Here is a 14,613-nt window from a genome sequence, read left to right as displayed (position 1 = left end):
GATTGCACTTTTTGTCTACAAATGCTCCGTGTAGGCGTATGTCCAAAGAACTCCAAAGAACAGTACTTTGGAACAATTTCTATTGCGGCTGGGAAAACATTGGTGCATTATTCGGATTGATGTGGTTTTCTGGGGTTCAAAGGTTGGGCATTGTTTCTTTTCTTTTTTTTCATTTGTTATATTATTCCTTATGTGTTGGAATGTCCTTGCCCTACCTATAAAAATTGGTTTCAACTATTATGACTTTCCAATGAAAATTCACGGTCCAGTTACTGTTGTGCTTTAATACATAAAGCTGAGTCATAAAATGTGACTTGCTTTTTTACTCTGTTTTCCTTTATTGTCATCTCTTACTTTTGGATACAAATAACAAGCCTATGAGAAATTGTTGAAATTTATATTCATTTCAGAGAGTGTATTTCCCCATGGAAATACATGTTTGTGAGACATTAAAATGTTATTATTAGTGCCATTGTGCCTCATACATGGGACAGTCATGAATATTTTCACACTACTGTGAATGAATGTTTTGTTGCAACATACAGCACTTCTTCGTTATTGTTTTAAACTACATGGGAAGTTATTCTTTCGGTAGACAATTGTTGACAAAACCACGCAGATTAGAATTCGTAAATAGAAGTCTGATCTTGGAGCATGGGAACTGGTGCGAAATATAGGTTTTGCCAGTCAGATTAATTTGGCAGCCAAATTGATGACGAATCACCCATTTTCGCACAAATTTGGATGCACGTTTAGATCAACATTCAATGAAATAAAATGGATCGTTGAATTTAAATGTAAAAGCATGCTATTGCATTTTTCAACGATTCAATTTCATGGACAATGCATTCAAATTAAAATGTCATAACGCGTCATTCAAATTCCCAGGAGCTTCACGTTGCATCAGATTGGGAATTCAAATTCGCCATTAAGCAAGCATTTGTGAAATGTGAGCAAAAGAATTCGAAACCGATTCATGTAATTCACTTTGTTCGTCTTTGTTCTCTGTTTCTTTGTTCCTATTTGAAAATGCATAAAACTGTTTCCCACAAGATTCAGCGACGAAGCAGCTGCCACAAAATGATCATATTGATCACTTTTTCGCATAAAAAGAAAGCACATGTTACTGAAATGAATCATGCTTAAGATAAAGCTAATTTAGGAAAAGGTTAGAGATATAAGAAAATCCAGATCACAATTTAAATCTAGAAGAAAAGAGTAAAAGGTAACAATTAAGAACGTAAAACAAAACAATATGTGAATATTGCTAAATGTTGCCTAGGTTTACTGTTTAGGACCTATATGGTGACTTTCATGTATGATGTTAATTTTCTCGCATCACTAGTTTAGATTAAAGACAGATAACAGATACTTTGAACATGAAGAGACTAGAATGAAACCAATAACAAACGAACATGTGAAAAGTGAAAAAATAACAATCTCGCATCTTGCCTTCATTTCCCATTATTTTTTCAATGCAGAAAGTACTAAATGGAATGCGCAGAGATAAAAACGAAAATAAGATTCTTATGCAAATAACCCTAAACAAAACCGACTGCTAAATTGAACGATCCATTAAACCAAGAGACATATCTTCAATTTAGGATGTGTTAAATATAAAAATGTCAGGTCTGACAACGAATTTGAATGTTTGAAAACAAATACGAACTACGGAGCAAGGAGCTAATTCGCTTCAAATCGTCAACTATCAAGATGAATATGAATGCTTTTTTTTGCGAAATTTGCCAGGAACACCTACCGGTATATTAACTTCAATTGAAACATGAGTACAGTGTGTACATTATAGATTCAATTCTTATTCTATTCCTATCAACAAGTTTCATGCTCATAACTAGAAAAAGGAACATCATGAAGGCACAACCCAGTTCTCATTTAAACATTTTCAAAAAAGTGTGGGCAGGCTTATTTAGAACCCAAGGTCATGCCACATCAGGTTATTTATGATTTGTCATCCAGCATACAATATTGTTCAAAAACTCTACCTTCTTTTTTTGTGCAATTCATTTTTTTGTCCTCATGGGAACACGCACATCAAGAATAATACAAAACAGTCACATCAATACACTCCAAGAAAAAAGGTCACTGCACCTTTTTTCCCATGACATGGGCCCGTACTGAGCAGTCAACACAGACCAAAACATATCGATGCTTTTCATCGAAAGTTGATGAACTTTGCTGGGAATCACCAACGGAATGCTTCCCACAATCAGAGGTGTGAGCTAAAACCATTTTTCTCTTTTGATTATTTGTATCCAGTTCTCTATCACTGTCGTGAAGGTTGAAAATCGAGTGGGACAGAATATTTCTTCTGACAAACATTTCGCCTAGTCTTAATAATAACCAAAAAAACCTGTGTGCATGTGTGGGAATTCTGATACATTTTGTGAAGAATGATTGCAATCACGTTGCATAGCATACTTCAAATCAACCAGACACCGATCCTGGGGGACCCCCCCAGCCTTGTCCTCCCCCCCCCCCCCCCTCCCACAAAAAAAATGACAACTAGACGGACGTTGTGTTTGTAGGTAAACAAACACCGAGCTGTTTCGGTGTTTTTTCTGTCTTTGAATGAAAAAGATTAACGTGGCCATCGGCGGCTATCGAACCCAGAACCTTTGTGTGGGGATTCCAAGTTTTTGCCGTGTGTGCCAAGTGTGTGAAGTCGATTTATGTCAGACGTCCTAAATCCACGTGGTTCTATGTGCGCAGTCCTCTTTTCTTTGCGTTTGGGAACGGGTGCGCGTGCAAAGCGTAGGTGGGTGATTCCACAAATTTAGGGTCCAATTTTGGTGTCCGAGTTACATCTGACTTGTGTAAGATTTTGTAATTCAGGACACATGTCTTTGATTCTAAGAGTGATTATGTAAAGCAAACTACCTGGTAAACAAAGGAAAAATAGTGTGAAGTCATTTTTATTGACACTTGAATGGCAAACAAGGATGATTTTTTCCCCACATGGTAGGCAATGGGCATGGTTGTGCAATGGGGGGGGGGGGGGGGTGCAGCTTCTATGTGAATATTGTATTCTTTACATGTAGTTTACTAAGCACCTCTGATTTTTTTAAAAACGTTATCAGCCTACATGTATATGACTGCCCAAATCATCACTTGGTATCCAGTTTTGCCCTTCTCTGATGATATCCTTGTATACCCGCCCCCTGCATTCGTCACATGACTGTCTCCTTTTAACTGCACACATTGATTCCTCAGATTGTATGTAATTTTGCCCCTCGAAATATAATCCTAACAATCTCGAACGTTTCATTATAGGTAGATCATTTAAAACACTAGGGCAGCAAACAACTTTAATAGTGCCACATTTGTGTGCGAGGTCTGACAAGAATACAACCAAAATCAAAGCGAAAAAGCGAAAAGAAGATTTTTTCAAATCTGAACATTTCACGACATCATTATCAAATTTCTTAATTTTTTGTACATCTTACATGTACATCCTGGTATACAATGTAGCTTGGGAATTGAGCAAATTTTTCGCCCTGTAGGCCTAATATTTTTGGTACCCATATTTTCACAGGTGATTTTTTTCCCCCCGTATAATAACGTGGATTATATCCTTAAAAACATGAAAACCCACGGTTTTATGCATGTCCCACAACTGAAACAAACACCCGCAAAAGTACCGTAGGTTGATACAACTTACATTGTATATTACACAACGGCAATGTGACAACCAAGCCCTTAAATTTCCAATTTACCACAAACGAAATTGTCAAAAAACCAAACCTTTTGTTATTGTATAAACTGTATCCTTTCAGTTGTATACAAGTAGGGCTAGTGAACTTTTTTTTAAATGGTTGTATTTGTTTAAGAGATTGCTTTCATTGTAAAGCCCACCCAAAAAGAAAACAAATGATGGTAAAATGGAAAAAATTAACCAGTGCAATCCAAAGTTATGGCCAAATATATGTTGATCAAATGACGTTATTTTGTATAGGAAATGTGTACGAAAATGGTGAATTTTTGTGAAATTGAATAAAAAGGCATATTTAAACATCTGTTATGGTGTAAATAAACACTTTGGTAAACTTTAACTTGTTTTTGTCCATTGTTTATCACAAATACCATTGGTTTCAGTTGGTTTTGAGTTGATCAAAAACATGATACATGTGATATGCAATAAAATGAATGTTAAAAATGTACTTTTACACTAAAAATCATGAACGGCAAGGTTGAAAAATGACTAAGTCCTACCCAAAAAGCACTAAAAGTAACAAAACTTCCATTTACTAGAACATATTTTCACCAAATTTGGATGACACAAGGATTGTGTGTAGATACAGCATGTGGATAAAAAAAAAACAGAAAAAAATCTAAAATCTAAAAAAAACCCTACTTTTTTTGTTAGTTTTTGGCCAAAATGGAGAAATTTCAGTCTGGCATGCGTAAACATGTAAACTGGCCCAAGCCGAAGTCCAATTCTCAATGCCCAAATTTGACAAAAATTTAAACAAAGATATAAAACTTGGGTAGCCTATCCCATTTAGGTTATAAAACGAAGTTTCTCTCATATTTGGGTTATTTTATCCCATTTTGGTGCAAATCTCATAAGCCTAGTAATTTAGTAAAAAAAGTATGCGCTGTGCGTAATGATTTTCCTGCATAATTCCAATGGCCTAACATTACATCAGTGCCCATCACATTTGTACACAAAAATCGTACATGCTTTAGCCACCCAACTAACTTAAAAAAACATCAGATTTCACTCTCAAAAACGGCCACAAAGTTATTAGATACGCCACCTGAGATACAAGGAGAGATCGATTATTAAGATCGAGGTACTACGATGTGGGCAAAAAGTGAAATGATCGCCGGGACTGCGGTAGAAAAAACACTCTGAGTTCCATTTCGTTTACACCACGTGCGATGGAGTCTGGACGGTTTCCAAAAACGAAGGACTTACAGTGTAACACTGGTATCCACTAATATATCCTGACCGTATGGGTCATGAAGGGAACCAGTGTAGAATATGCATTACGCGACAATAATACGCATCACATGACAATGTTTTGGCTGCACTCGATCTCAAACGTGATAATTTTTCGTTGCTTTTTCACTATCGCGTGCCGGGAACGAAACTGTGATGCTTACACGACGCGCACTGTCAAACAGAAGGCGCCATGATGAAAATCCATCGCGACACAAATATGTCTACAACTCTAAAATAAAATCATATTTTGAAGGTTTTAAAAAAGGAAATTCAAGCTTCGATATCACTAATTACAATTTCCAAGGTTCCATTATTATTTTCAGTGTATTTCGTGACGAAAAAGTTTTGGGAAAAACAAAAAGAATCGTAACTTTGCAACGCATTGGCCGATTATCATGGAACGTGGATGGTTGAATGAAATTTTCAGTAAGCTTTTGACTGGCATATGGTTTCTTGACGTCTGCTACATGTATGCTATAGGCCTACTACCGTCGAGACCGAGTTAAACACAGTCACCAGGGCAGACAATTCTTGCCGTGGATCTTGAACGCATGTACCGGGCTGTGCGTGCCGCATGGCCCGTGAACGTAACATGTCGTGCGCGCAGCATTTTTCGTACTCGGAGTTAAAATGAGACTTTTCAAACAGCAAAAACCAGTGTAATTTCGACTCCAATCCCAATCACAATGGGAAAATATGTAAGTTTATTACATCATTGAACTATCTTTATAAATTACGAGGAATATTTCAAAATTTTAACTTATAAATGGGGAATGAAAACATCCGACTTTTTGAAACAATATCACCGGGCGTTTGTATGTTGCGCGAATTCGTTTTGTACACAAAGTGATCACCGGCAGCAAACAGCGAGTGCGCGAGCCCTAATAATTTACGTGTACATTGTAAATACCAGAATAATTGAAGTGCGTTGTGTGATCTTTAACACAAATGAGAGTTACATGTACATTTGTACAGTATGTACAATGTACGTGTAGTTTTGATGTTTTGAAGTTGAGCAGTTTCTAGTGTGGACACTGGACAGACCCACATGTATGTTCTTGCACATCAAAGATTTTATGATTGCTTGACTATGTTCCATGTTTTGAATATTGTTCTATAAAAGTCATATGTTTACTGATTATCTGCACAAAAGTGATTAACCTTAAAAGAAAAAGAAAAATTTCATGGGGGAACAGCGAGTTTTTTCGTATGAGTGTACATGTAATTTCCATCCCATTTGTCACGCAGTGTTTACTTTGCTACTAGTTATGTATCCTAGAATTTGGAAATGTGTACCATCTACCATATCTATGCATAAAATTGTACAAAAGCTGCTCGCGTTGATATTACATGCATGTGAAAATTCTGTTACATATGCTACAGTACATTTGGTGTCCGCACTTTTTACGTCCTGTAGCATAGGTAGGCCTACATGGCTTGCTATCTCCATACAGTACACTGTAGGCTATCTGAAAGATTTTGATTTTAATATGTTCAACTCACTCCAAGTTGAGTTTTTTAAAAGTTGAATTCTCCAAACTTGCTGCTGTTTACAAGATGCAAGAAGAAAAAGTATCATTGTTTTGAAATGGTGTCCATGTACCATACATGTAGGTACATGTATTTTCAAACTAAAGAAACCCCTCAAGCAGAAATACCTCCAGACATATTGACAAATCTTAACCTTTGGTAAATTATAGCAATTGGATGGATGTATAGATTATTTGTGTTTACCAGATTCGGAGCCACCACAAAAGTACCTTTTTGGGGCGTGGCAGCCATTACAAGAAAGGGGGGGTTTAATTATTATGCCCACTTTGGAAAACATAGTGCCCATATTTCATGAACGAATAAAATGTCCCACAGACGTTTATATTCATGAGAAAAAAAATTCCAGATGTGGAGCCATCACGAGCACACCCTTTTAGGGACGTGGCAACCATACATGTATAAGAAAAAAAGGGGCGGGGTTTCATCATGCCCACCATGGAAATATTGTTCCCACACTCATAGAGAAATGGAACTTTCCACAAACATTGATATTCATGAGAAAAAAACAAATTCCAAATGTGGAGCCATCTCGAACACACCCTTTTAGGGGCGTGGCAACCATATAAGAAAAAAAAGGGGGCGAGGTTTTCATTATGCCCACCCTGGAAATATTGTTCCCACATTCATAGAGAAATGGAACTTTCCACAGACATTGACATTCATGAGAAAAACAATTCCAGATGTGGAGCCATCTCGAACACACCCTTTTAGGGGCGTGGCAACCATATAAGAAAAAAAGGGGGGGGGTGTTTTCATTATGCCCACCCTGGAAATATTGTTCCCACATTCATAGAGAAATGGAACTTTCCGCAGACATTGACATTCATGAGAAAAACAATTCCAAATGTGGAGCCATCGCGAACACACCCTTTTAGGCAGATTTGGATTTTGGTACATGTATGATTATAAATTGCTGGATTAAAATTGGGCCTACCGTAGATGCATCAGTACAGTGACTCAATAATATTCTCTCCATAAGTCATCGGAATGACTATACATAGTACACGGTATCATAAAATACCATGCACAATAAATGTGATGCGTTCAAACCATATAGAGCTACAGTATTAAATTACTAGAGTGCTGACTCGATGCACAAAGTGAAGCCTGCTGGGCGCACCCATGTATGTGCACATGGAAAACTTGAAATTTCTTACTGCTTTTGTACAACTATTTGCATATCTGCGTTATGTAGGTGCGTTATCAAAGCAGATACTCCCAAAACCGTAATGCACGATCAGTAAATGAGTGTTTTATTTTCAAATGCTCCATGCAATCAACGCAAAAGCTTGCGCCTATCCGCTGCAGATGAATTTCACTGTGATGTTTTTTTAACCATCATGACGCGCTTAAGTTGTTTGCGTAACGTTGTACATTGTACATGTACATATGTACAAGTTTGCACATTGACTGTAGTGTTAAGTACACTTTCAAAATTCACGCCATCTAATTTCGTCATGTTCTACAAACGCATGCATGATATTCAAAATGTCTGCACACAGGAAGGATACACAGGCATGCATCTGAGAATTCAAAACAATAAAAACGAGGAAATTCCAAACTACATAAGACGTTGTACAGTGTTTTTCAATTTGTAATGGCATTCACGTGAAGTAAAAAAACGAGGAAATCAGCAGATCCGAGGAAAAGTTGCATGCCTGGCTACAAAGTTTCTCCGCCTGTCAAAATGAGGAGTTAGCGCTCTAAGGTAATTTATAGCTCTCAAATACATGTACTAACAATAAGTTTTCCCTTTCCATCAATAAATATTGGGCAACTGGCTGTGGGTTGTACAAGGTCAATGAGTGAGTCATCCATGTATGGGTGTCGTATACAGAGTGGGACTAGTTCCTGATGTACACTCTGAGTGACAAAGAAGTGATTGTGGCACAAGGTGACACAGACTACATGTACATGTAGATCAAATAGGAGACATTTGGTACTGTTCAACAGGCAACTTTTTTACTGTCATGACTGTACATGTACATGGTCACGCAAGTCCAATGAAAACAAAGGCTGCACATCATGTACCAGAGATGAAACTGGAAATGGGAAAAATGTCCAGGGCAATTCAACCGTCACTCACGTTACACTTACATGCACATGCCATGAGGCTACTTTGAACTCTCACTGCTTCAAAAGTATTTGATCAAGCTGAAGCAAACCAGCCATACAACAACCTTGGGGTAAGAGGTACTCAAACATGGAAAGAAAAATTCAATCCATTCGTTGGTCGTCACTCATGATACAAAAAAAAGGACATTGAAAATTGTCCTGCAATTTTGTTGTTACAGTTTCCTAAAACTGTAGTCTGCAACACAGAAGTAACATAAGTTTACCTTTCATTCAACCCATAGCTAGATATATAAAACCCATTTTGAATCAAATAAGAGTGTATTTTAGATTATTGTGAAACTTGTTGACTTTTTGGTGAATATGTATGAGGTACATGTAAACAGGGTAAAACAAATATAACCTGGTTTATTTCTGGTGAATAGTCAATACTGCTCTGCCCTCTGCATTGGAAGTTGGCAAACAAGTCTGACAAATGGTTTGTCAACTTCCAATACCTCGGGGAGCTAATATTGATTATAACCGACATACAGATCCTTGTCATTTGATTGGTGGAACTCACATCACGTGACATTCGTTATTGCTCCCATTCACGCCGGGGCTCAATAACTCCCATTCGCCCATGGGGAATGGGAAATACTATTGAACAGTTTGGATCACCTTTGTTCCATGCGCGGTATTTGTGTGCAAATTCATGCTGGTGTTCGCGTTCAGCGTTGCGCGTAGGGCGTATCGTTCTAAAGAGCCAGCGCTACAGCGTTGGGTTCAAACATTTTTGTGAAGGGGTGGTTTGGAAAAGAGAAATACATTTTCTACCAATTTTGTATTGAAATAAAAGTTCAAATATATCAAATGACAAGGATCTATATGTCAGTTATATAAAACAAATATTGAGTGGCTTGAAATTGTGAAACGAGAGGAATATTATCACTCGGTAAAATCTGGACTTTTCCAGTTCACTCGGCTTCGCCTCGTGAAATGGAAAAGTCCAGATTTTACCTTGCGATAATATTCTTCCCATTCCACGCTGAGCCAATCAATATTTGTATATCATCCACCCTCAAGTTATGTTATATTTTGTGTATACTGAAGAAATCACCACTCACCCAAAAGAAGAAATTGGCGAAAAATAACGAGTACTTGATGCAGAGGCTGATTTCAGAGACATCCTTGATGGCTGGGCGGGTGCGACCTCCTTTGGGCTTGGGCTGTGCTTGCCTCTGCTGCTGCTGCTGTTTGGGCTGTGGGTTCCTGTCAGATTGTAAACATGTATTTTGTTGAGTGTGAATGTTCATCCGTATTGGTGATTAGATCTCAAATCTTGAGATGGTTGACTCTGGATCATCGATGCCGATGAAGACCAGAGTCCTGGTCGAAAAGTTCAGTTACAAAATATTTTGTGTGCTGTGACCAAAAGTTGAGACAAGAGTTGAAATTAATATATATTTTGTTTGACAAAAATGAAATGGAGAGAATGTTGCAACGTGACGCCACTTTTTTCTTCTTATATCATCTCAATGAAGGTCATTCATTGCAAAAATGACGATAAGATATAAATCTGGGACTTCGTAACATTTCCAATTTTGTTAGCAAATACTTTAAGTTAGACTATTTTCTTGACTCTCCATAGACTTTGTTTACAATCTCTGAGGTGGCGTCAGGTTGCAACATTCTTTCCAATGAAACAAACTGCACCATCAATGAAAAAGAGAAAAAAGTTTGTTACAGTTGGAAAACAAGTTTTGAAGACGTACATGTACATGTACATGTAAACTGCATCAAACTGGCAAGTTGCAGAAAGGCTCCGTTACAAAAAATACTCATTGTCTCTCGAAATTGTAAATAAAACTAGCACTAGTACTAGTACATGTAGTAGGCCCGCTAAGTACTATTTAACATGTTTAATATAATAATCAAACGAAAAGAATGTACAACTTCATGTACCGTAGTATCCAGACGCCACTTCAGCGGTTGTGTACAATCACTAAAAGTCTATGGAGAGTAAAGACATTTTTTTTCAGTATTTCCTAACAAAATTGGAAATGTTTCTCAGTCCCAGATTCATGTCTTTTTCAACATTTTTGCAATGAATGACCTTTATTGAGACGATATACATATGCGGGCCTAGTATAAAGGAAAAAAGTGGCCTCAGGTTGCAACATTCTTTCCGAAAAAGCCCCTTCATGCCCTACAGTCAGTGTGACAGTTCCCGATCATCGACAAGTCTGGATCACTTTATTAAATAATAAAAACTACTTTCTACTTATTTTTTCAATATTTTTTTATCAATTTGAAGGTCTATCATTTTGCAATTGTCGGGGAAAAGAAAGTGTACATGGTATAAAAAAAATATGACAGTTCTCCATGGGGACGTTGATTTCATAAAAATGCCTCTTATTTCAAATCAGGCGTCACTGATCCTTGTTTAACTTAGTGTTTGATTGATGGTCCAAGGTGGAGAACAGAAATCAGGCCTTGCACCTTTAAAAGGTTTATATAAATCTCAATCTAAATTTGTAGGGCGAAACGTTAGGAATAAGACTATCAATTGCGACTTCTAATAGCACATTTTACACTTTGTAATTAAGTCGAATCAGTTGATTTAAATGATTAAAATGACCCTCAATCAATTGATTTTGATCAAAAATAAGATTTTTACAAAAATGTGATTTAAATCAGTGATTTTTATAAAAAAATCATTTGATTTAAATCACGATTTTAATTCAGTGATTTAAATCAACGTGATTTAAATCTGCCAACCCTGGCTCAAACATTACCTACGATCCAGTTCTGCGAAACATCCGCTTGTTTTGTAACTGGCCTGTGAAAGGAAGCGCGTCAAGGCAAAAATCTGGTTTCCTGTAGAACGTAGTCAACATTTACTCGTTTTTTTTTTTCACTACATCTAGTTTTCTTATTAGGAAATCTCAAGTATTACTGAGTAATGATTTTGGCAGAATCCCATAGTTCTAGCCGTACGACGGGTGTACAGCAGTTTTTATAAAAAGTGATCCGGAATTCGTACTGATCATTCATGCTGATGAGTCATGTAGCCTCTAGCTCAGACTGTAGGCCTATCATTATATCGAATTTATTCGAAATAAAACAAACAAAATCCCCAAAACATGACAAGCAATATGAAGTCAACAAATCTGTTTGAATCGATGGATAAGAAAACAACAACACCCAACCTGCTTTGCCCTTGCCCTTGTTTAGGCTGAGCCTGTTGTGCGCGTCTCGGATCACCGGCCCTACTCCGCCCTCCGTGGCCGGGTTTAGGGCCTTGCCCTGGGTAGCCGCCTTGCTGCTGTTGCGGTGCTTGCTGAGCCGGTGGTGGGTAGCCGTGCTGGTGGTACGCTTGTTGTTGGTTATAATCAGGATAATTTGGATTATACGGGGGAGGCTGATCCTGTGGTGGATACATAATGATGCCCCAACAATCAGGGGGAAATCTACCCCTTAATTTCTTGACAGTTGTTTCTCAAGAACGCTTCAGAACAGATGTTTTGGTGGAGAAAAAATGCCGTGTAGCGATACACTTACATGTACTTCAATTCTTGACTCTCAGTACAGTACAGTCGATCAACAATATACCATCTGGCTCCGGCCCATTCTATTTCACGTCGTGTCGTATCGGATTATGACTTCATATGCGAGGCTGTAGTCCAGACTTGTGACGTACTTTGAGCGAATACTTCCAACAGAGAGGGCGCACATTGACAGAGAAAGTTGCCTGCGATATCTGCGCTGCATGTGCATTTTTCTAGCAGTACAAACTAGCATAAATGAATCACTTTCGAATGAGACAATGAACTAAAAAACATCTACCCGGCCACCAGTTAGCTAAATGAAATAATATTTCTGGACAAATTGCGAGTTATTTGTGCGCCCGGCCGACAATCTAGTGTATTTTAGATATAAAACAAGCGCAAATCTACCACTGTTTTGACTTGCACTCTAAAAATAGATTTTTTTTGTGTTTCAATTTTTTTTTATTTTGCAAGCAATGCAAAAGTTTTTTTAATGAGACATTCAAAGGCAAAAAAGTCTTGTTATTGAATTGTTTCTCGATCCCATTTTGGCTGCAGACAATATCAGTACTATTCTACAACTTTCTGATTCAGCAGTGCACAGTAGGCTGAGTCAAATAAATCGGAAACCAAACCTCAAAAAAATATTTATATTAAAAAAAACCATGCAGCATCAAAAATAATAACGACTGTAAAGCCAATAAGCTACTTTTAGATGAATTTTTTTTACTGACCTTGCTCAGTCCATATCGATATCACTATTTAAACACAATGACCCTTAAATTAAAGCTCTTTCGTCCAAAAATGCGATTTCAAGAATCGTCACAACAATATTTCAAACATCACCAGCGATAAAACTTTAGTTTAAAAGTTAAACATATTCAACAAAGTCCTTTTGACGGTCTGCCTTTTAATAAAAGTAGATTGTATAAATCATGTTTTTTACCTAAAGCAGGGTTATTAATAAAGATAGTACTGTTGTTGACAGTAATTGTTACAACAAGTATTCTGTGTCATTTTCTTTGTTCAGTGTTCCAAACAGTCAGAACACATGCATGCTTTATTTTTTTTGACGAAACAGGTTTTAGGGTCATTGCGTTTATATGGTGATATTCTATAAAAGGATTGAGCAATTTCGGTAATTTTTTCATCTAAAGGTAGTGTCTGAACTTGGCTTTCCAGTCATTTTTTTGGGTGCTACATATTTGTTTTTTTAAATATAAGATATATTTTTGCAGTTGGGGTTTCGGTTCCGCTATTTTTGTCTCACTTTATAACGTGGCGCACTTCGACGTTTACCCAAACTTTCCTCATGAGGTGTTGCCAAATTTCTTTGTTGACAAACTTCAAATTCATTCAGTTAAATACTGGTATACTTTTTGCCTGATTATTAATTAATGCTTGCTATTTAACCTCTGTGAATAATTTCGGTGTCATGAATTTTAATTCGAAATTCCAAAACGGTGGTGGTACGGAAATAGGGCATAAAATCGGCTGAGTGTTCCCTAACGTGGTGCACTTGAACAAATCTCGGAAAATTTCAAATAAGCATTTCTGTAAAGTTGATAAATTCTGATAAACCATTATTATCTTTACTTAATACCCAACTAGAAAATTGTCAGAAAATTATTTTCTTATTTTTGTGGGGCATTTTCAAAGGGTTCAGTGCACTACGAAATAAAATTGGAAACTTGGTCACGCCAAAATAATTGTTTCTTCCGCGATCCGCTTTGAAACGGGTAGATAAACTCGTGATTTATGAACGGGAGTGTTTAGAACTTGATGAAAGTTCACTTTCTGTGAAATTTCAGTTAAACTTTTGCTCTAGCTAGGCGCTACATGCAAAAAAATCAAAGTGCGCCACGTTAGGGGCCACGCCACGTTAAGGTACCGTACATCAACAATATTTAGGGTTTTACTGGGTGAAACGCCTTTTCAAGTTCGTTTAATGTATATTGCCTTTCATGGGTGCATGTAAGGTCCTTGAAAATGCACCATTTTTGTCCCGTTTAACCTTATTTTTCAATTTTCATTTTGGTGTTTTTTTGGGATAGTTTTGCCGTCGAAAAATTTCTTTTAGTGATTCGTTGTTGTGTCAGTACAGCCAATGAGCGAACTTTTCTCGCATATGTTTTCAGTGATCACATTTTGAGTTCACAGTCAGTCACTTTGGACAGAAATTTAGCCCCTTAACTGAACGTCTTCTTGAAAAGACATCACAGCAACAACGCCCTCATTTGTCAGGAAAAGCATGAACATATTGAAATGTGCAAAAAAGTACACATTTCAATAAAACTAAATAAAAAAGAGATATCAAAATAGTTTTCAGACATTTAAGGGGAGTAGACAGTTGGACAAAATATGTAATTTTTTTTACCCAGTAAACTTCATGCTGTGACTTGTGAGCCCAAATGTTGCCTTGCAAGTATTAAACGAACTTTTAGGGTCATGATCTACATGACATGAGCATGAGCATGGAAAAGACAAACACAT

General features: G+C 37.2%; 1 protein-coding gene across 1 annotated transcript in view; it reads right to left on the bottom strand.

The window, feature by feature from the left end:
* LOC119731190 (tetraspanin-17-like) overlaps positions 1-12,162 on the bottom strand; it is a 39,645-nt gene extending 27,483 nt beyond the window's left edge. The window contains exons 1-2 of the mRNA XM_038204257.1: positions 11,782-12,162; positions 9,697-9,841 (exon numbers count right to left, since the gene is read on the bottom strand). Of these exons, the coding sequence (XP_038060185.1) occupies positions 9,697-9,841; positions 11,782-12,014 (378 nt within the window). The 5' untranslated portion in view covers positions 12,015-12,162. The remainder of the gene's footprint in view (positions 1-9,696; positions 9,842-11,781) is intronic.
* Between the last annotated feature and the right edge of the window lie 2,451 nt (positions 12,163-14,613).

The sequence above is a fragment of the Patiria miniata genome, unplaced genomic scaffold (genome assembly GCF_015706575.1).
Source record: "Patiria miniata isolate m_02_andy unplaced genomic scaffold, ASM1570657v1 HiC_scaffold_23, whole genome shotgun sequence".
NCBI classification, from domain to species: Eukaryota; Metazoa; Echinodermata; class Asteroidea; order Valvatida; family Asterinidae; genus Patiria; species Patiria miniata.
The sequence above is the reverse complement of the archived record's forward strand: the minus strand, read 5'-3'. Positions and strand labels throughout refer to the sequence as shown.